Source organism: Condylostylus longicornis, unplaced genomic scaffold (genome assembly GCF_029603195.1).
Source record: "Condylostylus longicornis isolate FDR11 unplaced genomic scaffold, ASM2960319v2 ptg000048l, whole genome shotgun sequence".
Lineage (NCBI taxonomy): Eukaryota > Metazoa > Arthropoda > Insecta > Diptera > Dolichopodidae > Condylostylus > Condylostylus longicornis.
The window spans coordinates 1,032,683-1,049,892 of record NW_026578017.1 but is presented as its reverse complement, the minus strand read 5'-3'; the positions used below and the strand labels follow the sequence as shown (position 1 = coordinate 1,049,892).

Below are 17,210 nucleotides of genomic sequence, written 5' to 3'. Positions count from 1 at the left end.
ACACGAAGTGCAGGGTATAATGAGAGAAGGTGGAGTTGACCGCGTCTACTCTATAACATCCGTGAAAATTAATGTTTTTTGTATGTATTTTGGTATATTATGCATATATCTATGTACGTGGCAGTTAAAATATAAAGTCACACAATCTCAAAGCTTTTTACCTAAAAGAAAAATATCCATATTACAAAATTCGTTTATATAAAATTTCAGCACAGTGAATTCAAAAGCTTCTATAATATATTTTTTCCCTCCTTAGTCATTTTAGCTCCCTTAGTCATTTTGCTCCCTGCCGTTTGACTCTTTAGAATCAAACTATAAGTTCGTAAATCATGTTTTATTTTTGTTTATATTCATTGGTCAGATTAATGTCTTTATATCTAACAAGTCCCAATGCTCAGAGAGAAACTTGAAAGCACGACCTTATTTTATATGGCCTTTTTTAAATCGAAGTGGCTATTTTTTGAGAAGAAATATTAAAATAAATTCATACTTATTATAAAGCAGGTAAAATTTAGAACATATATTTGAAAAATCAAAAAAATATATTAATATTTTCATTCATAATTATTTTAAATACATAAAAAACAGCGGAAAACAACAAGCACAACCTTCGCCTTCAACGTTTTATATGTTACTGAAAGCATTTCATTATTTTTAAGTGAACAGCTTTTTTTTCTCATAGGGTAAGTTAACTCAAGATATGGGAAGTACCTGTGGTGTCAAGTTGAAAATATAATTAATGAAAGATAATTATTAAATATTGATATAAATACGTAGTAAAGAAAAAATTTGAGGAGGGAATTAGAAAATAATATCTAAAATACAGTCAAATATTAATTGTTAAATACAAATTTTATATAAACTTCAAAATTTTACCTCTATTTTTATTTGAAAAAATATTAAAAACTTACTATCATTTATATCAATTACCTAAGAAAAAAAAATATTTAAAATGTTTGGAAAAAACAATCATATATTTTTATGACCGGATTTGAATATTTTTCTATTTTTGAAATAAATGGTATTTTACCAAATGACTCAAAAATTCCGACTGTAAAATAACAGGTATTTTAAAATTTTTGTTCAGGTATTTTAAAATTCTTTCCGTTTAGAATTAAGATAGGTCATACATACAAATGCAGGGACATTTTATAAATAGATTGCTCTTGTTTACCTGCTAATAAAATATGAAAAAAGAGCACAGCAAAATTTTTGAAGCACTCAATATAACATGTTTGAATAGTTTTAAAATAATTATTTAAAAAAAAATTTATTGGAAGTTGGTACATACATATTTATTTTTAATAACTTAAAAACTAACTGAAATTATTTGAAACAATTTTATAAGTAACGTATAAATAACCGAAATGAGATAATTCAAATTGTTGAAATGTGTCAACCTATATTACTTTTAATAACATTTTTGTTAGCCGACACTACTCAACTTGCCTTATTGGGAAATACAAATTGTGCATGAAAAATCACACATCCTTCCTCATTAACATTTGAAACCATACTGAAATATGAATTTGAAAATTTATTTCATTTTTTCTTTCCTCCTACCTTTCTTTCTTTTTCGTGCAATAGAATTTAAATGGGAAGCTTTTTAAAAAATGTGTATAATATCCTGAGATTTTTTAAAATATTAATCTCTTTTTTACGTAAAAAAAAAAGAAAAAAATAATAAAAAATATGACACGATCAGTGGCATTTAAAGAAAAAACCAACAACGAGGCCAAAAATTCGTAATATTTCGTAAAAAAATTGAGTATTGGGACTTGTTAGATATAAAGACATTAGTCAGATAATATACATTTTTTTTTTATTTCTACTTCGCTCTTGGGAGAAGCATAGGGCTGGTTCACGATATTGTATAGATAACCATGAACACTAGTTTCTTACGCCATTGAGTTTACTAGGAAGGTGACGAGCCTACCGTAGTTTTATATTAAATATTTAAGGCTATTGATATTTACTATTTTATTTTGGTGGTATTTTTAATGATGGATATTATTGAAATATGGCAATTCGTTAATATATATTATATGTACAATTTAATGTGTATAAAGCTGTATAATATTAAATATAATTTTTATAGGCACCTGACTGGGCTTTGAATCCAAAACCCTTCGTGGTCCAACCACTGCGTGCGTTGGTCTCCACATATATAACATTTGGTCAAATATAATTCTCTAATATATAACCAAGTAGCTTTCGAAGTTTTATGGCAGCTACTACAACGAGTCATGAAAGTACAACTATTTTGTCAAACATAACACTAATAACTTACTTCCTTGTGCGAATTTTCAATACTATAACTTCAATAATTTTTCAGATGTAGCAAAATAACTTTTGAAGTTGTATGAACTAGCATATGATATTTTAACAGGCTTTACCGGAATAATGGCCCGTTTACCATATAATGTTTTTGCCAAATTTTAGTACTGTAGATTGAAGAGTTTTTAAAATATTTCCAAATAACTTTTGAATTTGTACGGCAGCTACTGCTTTGATTACAGCAAATACTTTGTTTACAACCAATTCAAATAGGGTTCTGCCATTTGTAACAGGTTCTGTAATAAATCATTTATGACAATTTTGAATGAATCACGGAAAGAAGAAATGACCAATGGACAAACACGGCCAAATCGACTTAAAATGCGACGCTGATCATATATAGTTTCGTCCATATCTCAGACTGTTTTTTCTTAGCGCTACAAAGGGAGTTGCAAATTTATAATACATTTCGAAAATACAGGCATAAAGATAAACAATTAAATTAAAAAATTATTTCTTAAAAAATGCATATTAATGAAGTGCACAAATATATGAAATTTTTATAGGAATATTAATAAACAGAACATAAAGATGATTTATATAAATAAATAATTAAAGCAAAAGCAATCATCCTAAAAAAAAAATTTAAACTTCAATTAGCCCATACGTTAAGATTTCAAAAACCCAATTCAAAAATTTCGATACATATAAACAAGAATGATTTTGATATATTAAAAAAGCTAATTTCCTTTGATAAAGTGGATATCGTTGGTACATATGTATGTATATATGTACTCTTCTGAAAATATAACGTTCAACTTCAATTTTTCTGTCCAAAATTAATAAAATTGAATGAATTTAACTGTTACTTTGTCTGACAACTATAAATATAAAACTACAACAGATACCAACTATACAATATTTTTTAAGATCCCTTATTTGGCCTATGCAAATTTGCATTATCTGAGAGAAGTATATTAAAATTAATTGAAAAAATTTTCAAGACAAACACCTTCTAGAATGATGAAAGAACTACTTTTTTATTTTGAAGATATCTTGAACAATTATCTAAAAATTTCTTGAAATTTGAAAATTTATTTAAAGTTAATTCATTGGTTTTTATTCAGCTCAGCTTAAAACTGGCGAACTGAATGCAGTACCATAGTTTATCCAGTAATATACATATGTAGTTAATACACAGTTTTACCAAAAATTATTGTTACTGATCATTTCTTCATATCAATGGCAAAAAGAGTGGATTGATTCATTTATTTTCAGCAATGTATTTATATGCACATTGTTACATGCGAAAATACACTGAGATCACAATAACTTTCAATCTTAATTCCAATTTAGGAATTATAGTTATTTTCGCGAAAGTGATTTATAAAAAATTATATCCGAAAGTCAAAACAAAAGCAATCATTAGATCTTTGTTTTAATTTAAAAATATGCATTAAAAGTTTTTTCAAATAATTGATTGAAATCGTAGAGGATAGATTCAATTTTGTTCCGTATATGAGAAGTAAACTTGGGGGATAAAAAAATACTTAAACTGCTCCAAAAAACTTCGTATGCTATTGAATATTCGTATGCTCTTGATCGCAAGTTGACCGCAGGATTTCTAAAACTTTACAAATGTTAAAATCAATAATTTGTTATTTAAATAAATAAAAAAAGATCCATTTTTTATATCGGAACTTATTACGCAATAATAATTAACTTAGGACATTACAGCCTCAACTGTGGGTGTGAATGAAATTTGAACAGACTCTGCTTTTGAAAGTGTTGAAAAAAAGTCACGATTCTGTGGATTTCACAAATTTTCAAGCAACTTGAATTAGAGATGCTATGTTTATGCTAAAACAAATAACCTTCACTGTCATTCGTTAAATTATTGTATATTACCAACCACGTTACATAAAGGAGGTGATGTGATGGCATCAAATTTCGAATGTCGAGTTTTCTTTAGGAACGCACTTCCCCATGGTAGGAAAGTGTAAATAAACTATTTGAGATGTCGATCTGTCTGTATCATCTTTTGGGGTGTTTGGAGTTAATTATGAAATTTCTTGAAATTTAATATTTTAGTCCTGGTTGTTACCGAAACTAATTGTTGAGCTTTACAGGAAATTTTAAAGGCCCAAAGCGAAACTCTACTAAAGCTAAATTTACATTTTTTGAGGAATGCGAACTAAAAACTTATTATTATCCTTAAAACTGTAAAGAAGTATTTAAAAGGCATTACCATAAATTTCTGTAAAATTTTAACTACTCTAGACCAAAGTATATCTACTAATAAGTAGCAAAGTATATTTATAATAAGTAGTTCGACTCTTTCCATTCCGTTAGTTTTCGTTTGCATTTTACTTCCAAATTCTTAAAATATTCCATTTTTATTTAGAAATAGATGGTAATAAGAGTTGTGTAGGCAACCAACAACAGAGTGTATCAAAAACATTGAACTGAAATAAAATTAAATTAAGTATGGTAAAAATTTTGTTATTTTTATTTTGATTAGAAAATTTTTTTTCCATATTTTATTTTTCATTTCATAAAAGTTAGGTAAAAACATTCGAATGTATGAAAGTAATATTTATCAATTTAAAGTTTCATACTATGTTATACGGTACATACCTATTCAAAGTAGATGCACAATATGATGTAGTTATACGTATGTACCCCGTTTATATGGCTGCTTCAAGCTTATTATTGCCTATATAAAAGTTACTTAACCTGATGCTGGCTTCCCTCAAGTCGCTTACTTACCTTGAAATGTGAAAAATGATTTGAAATTTAATAGCTAAACATCGTTTTTGGGCTTTTAAGGTAACATAGTAAAAACGCAGCTTGAGTTTCGAGCTGATTAAACGTCAAGCTGCAATGTAGACGAGGCATAGAAATTAAGCAATTTATAAAAAAATGTCTATTACCGATACGCGTGTATGTATGTATATTCATAAGAAATATTTGTTTTAACTTTTTAAAACAAAATTTAAATAAAAATAAAAAAAATTCATAGTTTATTTTACAATAAATGTAATGACAATTACTAATTACAAATTTTAAGTTTTTTTAATATTATTTGTCTTTTTCAAATTATATACATATAATATGTAAATTATAATTTTTTTTTATTTTAATAGTCAAATTTTGTTTTTAACAGCTTCGCTTTTAAAATATGAATACACCATTTCTGCCACCTTGTACTGCAATAAGTTACAGAAATTTAACTCCCGCCTTTACATTATAAAACACAGGTAGACATCTATTGCGTACTTTTTCCCTCTCCGAAAAATTCTTGTGTATAAAAATGAAAATAAGAAGGTATACTGCTTAACTCTTTTAGCTAAGGGAATTTTTTGTATACAAATAATTGTTGAGTGATTGCATTAGTATGATGTAAACGGAGAGTCGAACTACTTCTTGGGTAGATATACTTTGCTGTAGGCAATATACATTACTAGTTTAATGAAAGCGGTCGGTTATACGCTGATCACAACAGATTTTTTTAATACGTATTAAATTATTCACATTTGCAAACAAAACTCGCTTCCCTCCTTTTGGGTTGTCCTCTAAAAGGTCAGGCCAAAAACTTGAACGATTTAGTGTTTTTGATAAAGAAATGTGCATTCGCATTTCAAACTTAGAACTTGTATGACTAAGACAACAGAAAGAGGTAGCTGCAAAGCTTAAAAATTTAACAGAACAAAATCAAAGATTTTTTTACTTATGAAAATCTAAGATTGTCATATGTTTTTCAACTTCAAAAATGTAACCACAAAATGAGTCACGTATTAAATAATCGAATTATTTCCAGTTTACTTAAATATAAATTTAAATTTTTATTAAAGTAATAACAAAATTTAAAGAAAACTTACTCTAATAAATCCTCTAAATCACATATTTTATTTTAAGTACATAACAGTTTCCGCAGCATTAGAATCAAAATTGAGTATTGAGTTTTAGCAACACACGCAGTACTTCATTGCCAAATACACTACATATTTAGTACTGAGTTAGAACTGAATTATCAAAAGTGCAGATTGTCAAGGTAGTTAACAGATGGGTCGACGGCAATTTTGGTTCGAAACAATAAGATAAAAGATAAAATTAAATGAAAGACTACTCCCTTATTACTTACTTTTATATTTATATATGTATGTACATATTTTGAATTATATTTGTTGTATCCACAAAAGCAATTACAGGGTGGTTAGACACCAAAAGTTCGGGCGGAAGATGTTATTTAAAATTCCCATTAAATTGATATGAAACAAGTAATATGTTTAAACTGTTTATAGTTGAAAATGAAAGAAAAAACTAAATACATACAATGTAGCTGTAAAAATTTCAAAGAATTTCATTTAATGTATATTTATTAAATTTGTATATTAATTTATATACATTTACATACATAATGTACATATGTATATACTTATGAATGTGATTATTTTCAAGATGTTTGATGATTAGTTTGATCACTTTTACATATAATTTTTGCAATAATTGAATACCACAAAAGTTGGCAATACTTTATGCTTCACATTAAAACGCCGGTATCATTAAACGTTGAAGCAATTCCCTTGCCTTGTTGTTGGTTCAACTGTGGTATTTGGTATTTGAAGAAATAAAATATCCTCTCTCATTGTGTATAATGCTATTGAAGACTTGAAGTACGCAAAAAAGCCACAAAAAATTCTTGTAAGTAATACGTAAATATATACATACATACATACATACATACATGTGTACTTAAAAAAAACAAAATTTTCGTCATTCGTCAGATGGTTAATACTCGTATTTATGTTCTCTCGTCATTCCATTTATCAGTTAAAATATTTACCATGTGTACAGCATGGATACACTACTTAGTAACTCAACTACAAATGTGTGTGTGTTTAGTGTGGACTGTAGATGAAAATATTTTACGAAGAATAATACCGAACGAAACTGATAACACGACGTCAGTCGCCAATACTATGGAAATTAAAGAAAAAAAAAACAAAAACGAAATTCATTTTATCTGTTTTTTGCAGTATTAAAAATATACACTGCTACGCTATGATGTTGATTCGTAGTTTTGCTGTTACAGAATGAAGGCCATATACATAAATGTAATGCTCTTCGCCTTATGAAATATCAATTGCTATTTTACATTTATCATTTTAAACAATTTTCTTTTCATTCATTTTATATACAAAAGTTAAAAAAATCTTTTGTCTCTTTTTAGATGCTTTTTTATGTCTTTTTGACATAACAAGCCATAATGAAATATTGAGTTAGTAATTTTTCGAACCAGTCAGAATATAAAAATGTTTAATATCGTAAAAATTTCGATGCTATTATAATACAGGTGGTATTTTTTTAAACTAAAATTTTTTGATGAAAACACTTCTATGAGAAATATTTGTTTATCGTAAATTAGTCAAGATAATTATCAAATTATTTTGTACAAAAACCGTTTGATAGAATTTTTCATTTTTACGATATATAAAATACTTTTTATATTTCATGCATTATGAATCTATTAGTAGGTATGGGTATTATTCCACAAGTGATTGGTTAAAAGCAATAATACTCTTAAGTGAAGCGAAATCCGCTTTTGGGAAATGATAATTATTATAATATACGAATATAATTATGTATATGTATATCCGTAACAAAACGTTTATTATTATTTGTAATTGTATATACTAAAATATATGTAAGTATGTAGGATACGAGTATATACATGTTAGTACGTGTAATATACAATTTTCATTTTAAATTCAATTTTAAAGCATATTACGCGTGAAAAAAATATGTCAAAAAAGTCACATAAAACATATTATTGAAATCTCATTATTAGGAATGGATTTTTAGGTGTTGAAAAAATACTTTTAGACACCTAAATAGGCCGCTTTAAACTGGGAAAAAAGGTTGTAATAAACTTTACACCAACAAACATCAAAGTATCATTCTTAATTCAATAAATTTATAAAATTGAACATAAAATAACAAAATTTAACTAAATCGTGCTCAAAAAAACTAAATAAATTAACTAAGGATACAATATAACAAAATTTAACTGAAAAATAACAAACAAAATAAAGCTTCAGCTCTGATTGTACAATTTGTTTAAATATCACTTTGAATTTTATGACAATATTTAAAATTGCAGCGAGTGACAGAAGTGCTAAGAAAATTATTTCTTAGCACTTCAGTCACTCGCTTAATAATTATTAAAGCTGAAATTTGCGCATAGAAATAAAAAATATTTTTCAATTTATTTTTAAAATCTAAATTTAAAAACATGTTGTTTGCTGTTGCATGGGCAGCAGAATCTTTTTCTTGTAAGTAGCACAACATATTTTCAATTTTTTCAAAATAGTGGGCATAATATTTTATTGCATCTAACCATGTCCCCCACCGTGTCTTGCTGGTGCCTTTGAAAATTCTTTTTTAAACAGAGCAATAACACGATCAACTTCTAGATAGAGGCTCCTAATTTTTTCAGCTTCTCTATGTAGTCTATGAGCTAAGCACGTTAAATGTAAAATTTTTGAGTGAAATACTTTGATAATCCGATACAAAAAGCAAAATTAAATCGTGATTAAGATCGCTGCCCAATATTTTTGGAATCATCAACAAAACATGCAACCGTAATATTGATAGGCATTTATTTCTTAAAGGAGTTGTGACATTCAGTGAAAAAAAAAATCAGAGAGAAATAAAAGAATTGGACATTATTAAGACTAAATTTTGAATTGTATTTAGCAAAGTAGCTGGAAAATGGCAAAATAGGTCAAAAAAGGCAAAAAATATTGAAAAAGGTTAAATAAGGTGTTAAACCCCCAAAAAGGATTTCCCAAATCGATGCCAAATAAAAACAAATTTTATGAAACGCATTTTTATTTTGGGAAATATATCCTAATAAGCAGTACTAAAACCGAATTCGGGTCAGCAGGACGATGACAAGAAACATATAGCCCTTATTGTCAAAGAATAATTGCTGTATGACACACTCAAATAATTAGATCATCTTCCCCAGTGCCCAGATCTTAACCCAATTGCGCATTTGTGGGATTTTTTGGATAAGAACTTTAAAAAAATATAAATTAGTAACACGCAAGAGCTGAAGCAAGTAATTTTAGAAAAATGGCAAAAAGTACCTTCTGAATTGACTTGGAGATTAAAAACAGTATTTAAAGCAAAATAAATGCATACCAAATATTAATTCACGTTGTTTTTCAAAAACTTAAAACATTTTTTGAAACTGAGCGTTTTTTTTAGCGCGTAACGGCTGTATTTTTGAATTTGTTTAATTTTAGGTTTGTAGTTTGTTATTGTTTTTTTAATGTTATTTCTTTTATAAATTTTCTTAATAATTGAGTGAATTTTCAATTTTATAATTTTTTTTTTAAATAATTAAAATAAAAAATATTAAAAGCTAAACAAAAAAGATTCTCCTGAGCGGTTTTTTTTTGACACTTACTGTATTTGACAAAACAGAAATTTTTTTGAAAACTTTTTAAAAACATGAGATCGCTTCGTTCTTTCTTATAATATAATAAAGACAATAAAATATATAAAGTGCTTATAAAATATCGCAGAGAAAATTAATTCAAGTGTTTCTAAATAAAAAAATCTGATGTGATCAGCACATTACCCGGCGCAATGTATATTGTCTAGTTTAGTAAAAGTATTCCAGAAGAATATGAAAATGCGTTTTAAACACTTTTTTACAATTTTAAGGACGCTAATAAGCTTTTAGATAACATACCTAGAAAAATGTTAATTTGGCTCTTAGTAGTTTCATTTTGTGCAGTCTGAATTATACGAAAAGTTCGTCAGTAACTTCTGGTATAATCTTGACAATATTAATTGCGGTCGGTTATGTGCTGATCACATCAAATTTTTTTACGATGTATTTTTTATGATACAAGTGTATGAAAAATACACAACAAATAATTTTTTATGAATTTATGCTGTTTTGATCTACATTCATTAAAGTTATTATTCACGTCATACAAAGTGAACATTTTAGAATAAAAACCTGCATATGGATCAAAATCGCACTGGAGTTTTTAGCACTTTTCCAAAAAATTTTTGAAAAAAAGTGCTTATTAGTTTCACTCTGTCCGTCCGTCCGTCCGTCAGTTCGTCCGCCCGTCCGTCCGTGGACACTCTTTTTGTTTACAAAACTTCTACACCCTTGAAGATAGAAAGCTGAAATTTAATACGTACATAGATCTTTACTAGAAACTTATTTCTGCAGAACAAAATTTTTACCTATCTCCCCCCTCTAGAAGTTATACCCCCCCAAAACCCTAAAAATGGCCTTTTTTAACTATTTGTTGCAATGAAACCATAAGCATTTTTCAAATTCTGCAAAAGCAGAAAGGCAGTGGCTTGCTTCCTCTAGCGCGGCATACTATAACTAAACTTTAGAAAAACAAAATGGCCGTTCAAATTCACCGTTATCCAAAGTCCTTTTTTTTCAAATTTTTGAAACGCAAAAAGCTAACGGACAAGTCCATGACATTAAAAAATATAATTATTTTTCTTAACTCACACAATTAAACCAAAAAATCGAGCATTATGTTAACCCCACTTTATATTAATTTTTGCTTTATTTCAAAAATTGCATAAATCGTTCATCCTAAATATATGCAATCCTATAAATAGTTTCGTGTATGAGTGAAAATAATTTTAATAGTGTGATAGGTATACATAGACTGTGTTTAAAAGCAGAATTTTCACTTGTTGAAAGAAAAAGTGCTACAATACAAACCATTGGTTTGATCCAACTTTATCTTTCTATAACTCTCGAACCCTGTCTCTGAATTTAATGAAACTTTGTACTTAAAACCTTAAAACTATAATAAAACTACTAACCGAAACCTAACAAATCAAAAAATATGTCATATAGACCAAAATTGAACTCAAATGTATTACATACATATTATGTATAATTAAAACGAGTGTATGTCAATACGAAATTGAAATTGATTTGAAAAAGTAACTGTTATTATTATAATAGAAAATATTAAAAGTTATCGATTCTTTTTCTCACACCTATTTATTACTCAACACCACACATTTTCGAACTACCGAGAAGCGGCAGTGAATTGTATTTGGAATGAGTACATCATAACTCCTTCGTTATAATTTGAACAATAAATTTGTAATTATTTTATTTTCGATTCTATCTTCTTTTCGTTTTACGCGTTTGTTTTGTTGAATCCTTTAATAGTTAATTCTATATACATAGTAACATTTTTTAACCTTTCAAAACAACTTTTGGGCCTTTACAAATAAATATGTTAAGGTTTTTTAAATTTATTTTTCAAAAAATTTCTTATATGTATGCATCTTAAATTCAGAATATTTGATGGAAGTTATTGCTTTCAAAATGTATGCAAATACTACTTATATAATTTAAGTATAAAATTTTATAAGTGCATAATGAAACTTATATAAAATTTTTAATTTTCAAGTATATTTATTTGGTTAACCAGAAACTTTATATGTATGTGCGTTTATTTACAGCCTCCCTTTTTCATTTTTTATTCCGCTATCCTGCCATTTATGGTAAATATGTATATATGTTTTGAAATTTTATATCATATTTTATACAAACAGAAATTAATGTACCAATATATACTTATACGTTTATACATATTAAACATACATATTTAGTTTTATTACATTTTACATACCTGTAATTCAGATTCAGTAACGTCTATTTCACCCCTATAGACAAAATCAATAATTGTTTTCAGATCATTATAAATTATATCACCAGGCAATATAATAGTCGGATGTTTACAAGGATTCTCTAATAGAAGTTTTTGAAAATATGATGAGCAAGCAGAAAGGACAACCTGTAAAATAAATAATATAATTTTATGTTTGCTGTATATTTGTACATTTTTTATGTATGTAAAATATACATGAAATGTACATTTAACATAGGTGTATATATCCAATATATATGCTTTGTTATTTTGTTTTATATAGATTATAACTTGTTATATAATAAAATTAATATAACTTAATGTCTAAACACAATTTGCATATATGCAATCATGTTCATAATTCAAATAAAGGTATGCACTTAAAAACAGATGCATATTCATTTATTCATACACTTAAAATACACAATTAGGATATATTTATAACCATACATAAAAGTATATTGTTTACAAGAATACCAAAAAACAAAGAGGATATTAGATGTGCTTTAATTATAAACATATGTTTGTTTATATATGTATATATGTACGTACTAGTTAAAGAGTTTAATCGTCACCAATTTTAAAAAATAACTTTGAATTTTAATCCAAAATTCATTGTACTTTAATCGGGTTTCAAGTTAAAATTCAAACTAGTCTATGTATTATATGTATAACTATGTATTATAACATTTATAATAAAATTTGATTAAGAAGCAAAATTATTTTTTAAACCAGGCATGTCAAACTTGCTTACTTCGAGTCTCACATTAAAAAAACTTAAACCACTAAATTGTACTCAAATTTTGCGTATTTTTTATATTATCAACATAAAATGGTTTTTCTGTTACTAGATTTTCGAAAATTGGTTGAAATTGGTTGGAAAATTGGTTGCTTCCGAACATGTCTAAAACACACTTAGTTGATTTATAAATAATTATAAAATTTAGTAATTTCCACTTCTCTAAATTTTTGTTTTAATACAGAATCGCATGGCATTTTGATTTAAATTTTAAATTTGAACCCAGTGTTTCAATATCAACAGAAAATGGAAAAGTAAATAGGTCAAATTCGGTTTTTAATAATTTATTCTAATTAGAATATTTGGAAAATTTCGAATTTACTTAACTGGTTCACATATATAAGAAAATTAAACTTGTTCATATATATGTAAAAGAGTTTGATACATAGAACAGTAGCTTTCCACTTCCCGAAACAAATTAACGTAAGACTCCGGCTACATATAATAAAGTTGTGTATCTTTCGCATATACATACATAAGTTTGGTTTTTGGATGTGTGACAAACTCCGCAAAAGCTTTAATATGGTTTTAACACTATCTTAACGTACAGATCTAAATCAATATTTGTATAACAAAATTATAAGAATTAAATTTCACAAAAAATTTTCGCAGGATTAAGAGCTACGAGTCGAATGCTGCCCGCGTTTCGCGTGTTTGATATGCCTGTTTTTAACAATGATTTGATTCTTATCGAAGAAAAATTTCTATACAAATTAAAAATTTCTATATTCTAAAATATTAAAAATTTCTATATCCTATTAGTGGGCAAACCCAGAACCCATGGATTGATATATTTTTTTGGCTCTATTGTAGCAATGTTAAGTTAAATATTCAATTCTCTAACTGGGGCTTAGTGGGGTTAAGTTGAACGTTTTGTAAAATTCCATTGATGAGAATAATTACCATTAAGCTGATTTCTGTAGTAATTTCGTTCGATAGTATCATTCGTGATAATCTTTTTGTCATATTGTGTCTTTTCATAAAGTATAATCATTAAAACATCTTTAATTTTATTTTGTTGATGTTTATTTTCGATTACAGTATTTTGACTTCTAAGTATTTCGTCCCACTCTATGTGATCTGTTGATCCAGCTAGTTGATTCCATGTCTAACCAATTTATTGATTTTGATTGATCGTTTTGATTGATCGTCAATTAGTTCGACAGTAGCTTTTCGATTTGTTAGCAGAGCTGAATAGCTTAGTTGGAAGATCAATTTACGCCTTGCCTTATGATGTAGGTGAGTGTTATATTGAGCTATTTTTTGCTATAATTTCTGAACTAAGGGCTTAGTTTTCCCTTTATTTGGTTTATTGCTGCACAAAGTGTTTTTGAAGCTTTAACCACTATTTAAATTTTTGAAGAATTTGTTGTTGTGTAAAGTGGATAACATATTCAATTCCAGTGGTGGAATTCTGCCAGGTTCCAGTGGTACCCTTGGAACATATCCGCTACTTTATTCGTGGCCATTATTCGATTTTTAACGCTTTAGTTTCGAATTTTTAATTGTGTTACGCATGGTGAATGTTAACGGTTCAGTCAAAACTTTCATTTTCCTTCGCCATGTAAACAATTCCTAAATTGTCTAGAGCTCTTTCCAAAATAGTTGTTAAAATTATTGCGAAGTTTAATGCGTATTTCAAATGTCCTTAATTCTTCCTCATACAGTCAAATTTTTATTTTATTTTACTTTTTTTATTTTTGAATTTTGTTTCACTCATTTTCAATTTGATTAAAGACTAATTTAAAGTTTTGAGGCCAAAAAATAATTTAAAATCCTAGAGATTTTTCAGTTTTTAATGTTCGGGATAACTTGCACTTTCTGTGGGTTAGCTCTTATTCCTTCGGTTGTATTGTGAATCCTAAAAATTCAGTTGCTATTAAGAAATTCTGTTTAGTACAATATTACACGTAAATTTGCCTTGAGATTTTTTTTAAAAATCTTCTCCACATTATTTAAATGTTATTTGCTCCGGTCTTCAACACTTTATCACCCTTCGTAATATAGTCTTGGCATGGTACACTGGATAACCTTGAGTCATAAAATTTAGCTCATCTTCTTCTTTATTTCTCCTTTCTGCTTCAGCTTGATTGTTATTTTTTATGTATTCTTCGTATTCACCCTCTTCCTCGGGTTGGGCAATGCATCTTGAATGAAAATGTTACTTTTTTTCAAGATTCATTGACTATGTTCTCCCGGGTATAATTGCGGTATCTTATAAGTTATGGTAATCTCTAGAACTGTAATATCTTTTGATCGATATAATAGTTGCTGAACTGGTCAGGACAGTATACCTTGACTATCTTGTTATGGGTACAGTTGTTGTTGTATAACAACTATTATTCTGAATTCTATATTTTTTTTATTATTATTTTCTCATTTATTTAAATGATCAAAATTGTCAAGGTTCTAATTTGGCATAATTTAATATGTATGTATTTGCAAACATTATAGTTAGTTAATGAAAATATTTTCCCATGCATAACTTTGTCATACTATTTTGGTAGGAGTCAAATTACATATTTTTTGTAAATTTGAAACCAATATAATACGTAGGTTAACATATGGGAAAATTATGACTTTTATAAACCCATAAAATCGCTTACTAGTCTATTTCTGTGAGAAATAATTAAATTTAAATAGAAATAATTTTTGCATAAATATTCTGAGCTATAATAAATAAGTTAATCAATTTCAAACCAAGCAACAAGAAGTTTTTCACTAAACTATCTAACATTGCAGAGACCCAAAAAAACCAAAAAAATGTCACAAAATTTAAATCAGGATGAAACTGATGCCAAACAGATGGAGTTAGGTTAAGACATCGAGAAGTTACTGATTAACTTCAAGAAAGGTCCAACTTGACAACTTAACTTCAAGAAAGATTCAACAAGGATGACAACAGAATATCTAGCCGCTAAGCTAAAATCAATAACTTAATAATAAAATTTTTGGAGTTCGAACACTGATCATGCATATTGCAAAACTAAGTACTATAACAAGGTGAAGCAGCTCAAGGGGAACCTACACAACCGACTTACAAGCACGCGACCAGCCTAAAACGCAAGCCAACCCGAAAAACTCAAAGTTAAAAGCTATGTGACGAAAACAATGGGATGGATGGCGATTTAGAAGAAAACAAAAATGGAAAAACTGAGTTGAACTCTGATGATTTGATGAACATAGAGCAACAGCAGCGTTATAAAAAGCAGCATAATAAAATAAAAAATTTTCACCGAGTTGTCAATAAGGTAGACAAATACAGTATCTTGAAATGTTGACAACATATTGGAGAGATATCATTAGGACAAATGATGACAACATTCCCATGCCGCAAATGAACAAGAATCAGAATGCTTAAAAGATAAGAATTTCGAAAAATTGGGAGAAAAACATCAGGAAATCGTTACAAATTCAATCTGGTGAGTCTAAAAGATCACAAGAAAACCAGGTGAAACTGCCGCAAATTAACATACCAACGTTCAACAGCCATTATGACCCATGGGCCGGATTTTTTAACCTATTCAATTCGCTTATACATTCCAATAGCCAAACGTTCAAAAATTATCTCAAAAGTCTACTGTCGAAAAATATTGTAGAATTATGGGTAGATCGAATCATTGTATTGTTAAGGAAAAAGAAATAATTAAAAACTTAAAAAACCAAGAAAAAAGTGTGAGAATAATTGCCACAATTATTGAACGTACTGTACATTTAGTTTTTAACGCTTTGAAAAGTAATAAAAGTCTTAAAACACGAGGAAGAAAGCAAAAAACGAGTAAAAAAATGAACAAAAAAATTGTAGTGATATTTAAAAAAGACCCATTGAAATCTTCAAAAGAAATTTTAAAAGAATGCCAGGCTAATGTGAGTGCTAGAACCAAACGCAGGATATTAAACAAAATCAATTTTGAAGAAAAATACGCCAAGTGATTGGTCGGCACTCCGATGCAGGATTGATAGGTCAGCACCTTTGGTGTAAAGTGTGCTTTATTATTTATTTTCTTATGTACATTACTCTTGTTAACTTATATGTATCTATCTATATATGTGAATATTTGCTCATAAACTTTTATAACTTAAAGCATTTCTCGCATTAAATATAAAATTAATATATTATTAAAGTTTTTACTTATCCGCACATTATTACATATAAGTATACGTATGGAAATCAATGCAAAAGTAGTAATTACAGCGACATATTTTGCTATTTTAATAAATTAAAATTTTATTAATTTCATTAATTGTTTATGCAGTTGTATTTCAAACACTCCAATTTTATACTTGAAGCCATTATACTCGTATAAATAAGCTATAGTTGACAACTTACAGAATCAATTATTCGTAGTCAATTCATATAGCCAACTCTATATATTCACGTTTAAATTACCAAAATGGAAAATTTATTTTTG

General features: G+C 27.6%; 1 protein-coding gene across 4 annotated transcripts in view; it reads right to left on the bottom strand.

The window, feature by feature from the left end:
- Positions 1-17,210, bottom strand: part of LOC129611162 (broad-complex core protein isoforms 1/2/3/4/5-like) — a 122,900-nt gene that overhangs the window by 81,776 nt on the left and 23,914 nt on the right. For 2 of the 4 annotated variants that reach the window (XM_055524136.1, XM_055524137.1), the window contains exons 4-5: positions 11,982-12,146; positions 4,990-5,046 (exon numbers count right to left, since the gene is read on the bottom strand). In XM_055524136.1, coding sequence (XP_055380111.1) covers positions 5,005-5,046; positions 11,982-12,146 — 207 coding nt within the window. In that variant the 3' untranslated portion in view covers positions 4,990-5,004. Of the gene's footprint in view, positions 1-4,989; positions 5,047-11,639; positions 11,842-11,981; positions 12,147-17,210 lie in introns of those variants that run through there. The other 2 variants (XM_055524138.1, XM_055524139.1) reach the window with 2 other exon arrangements.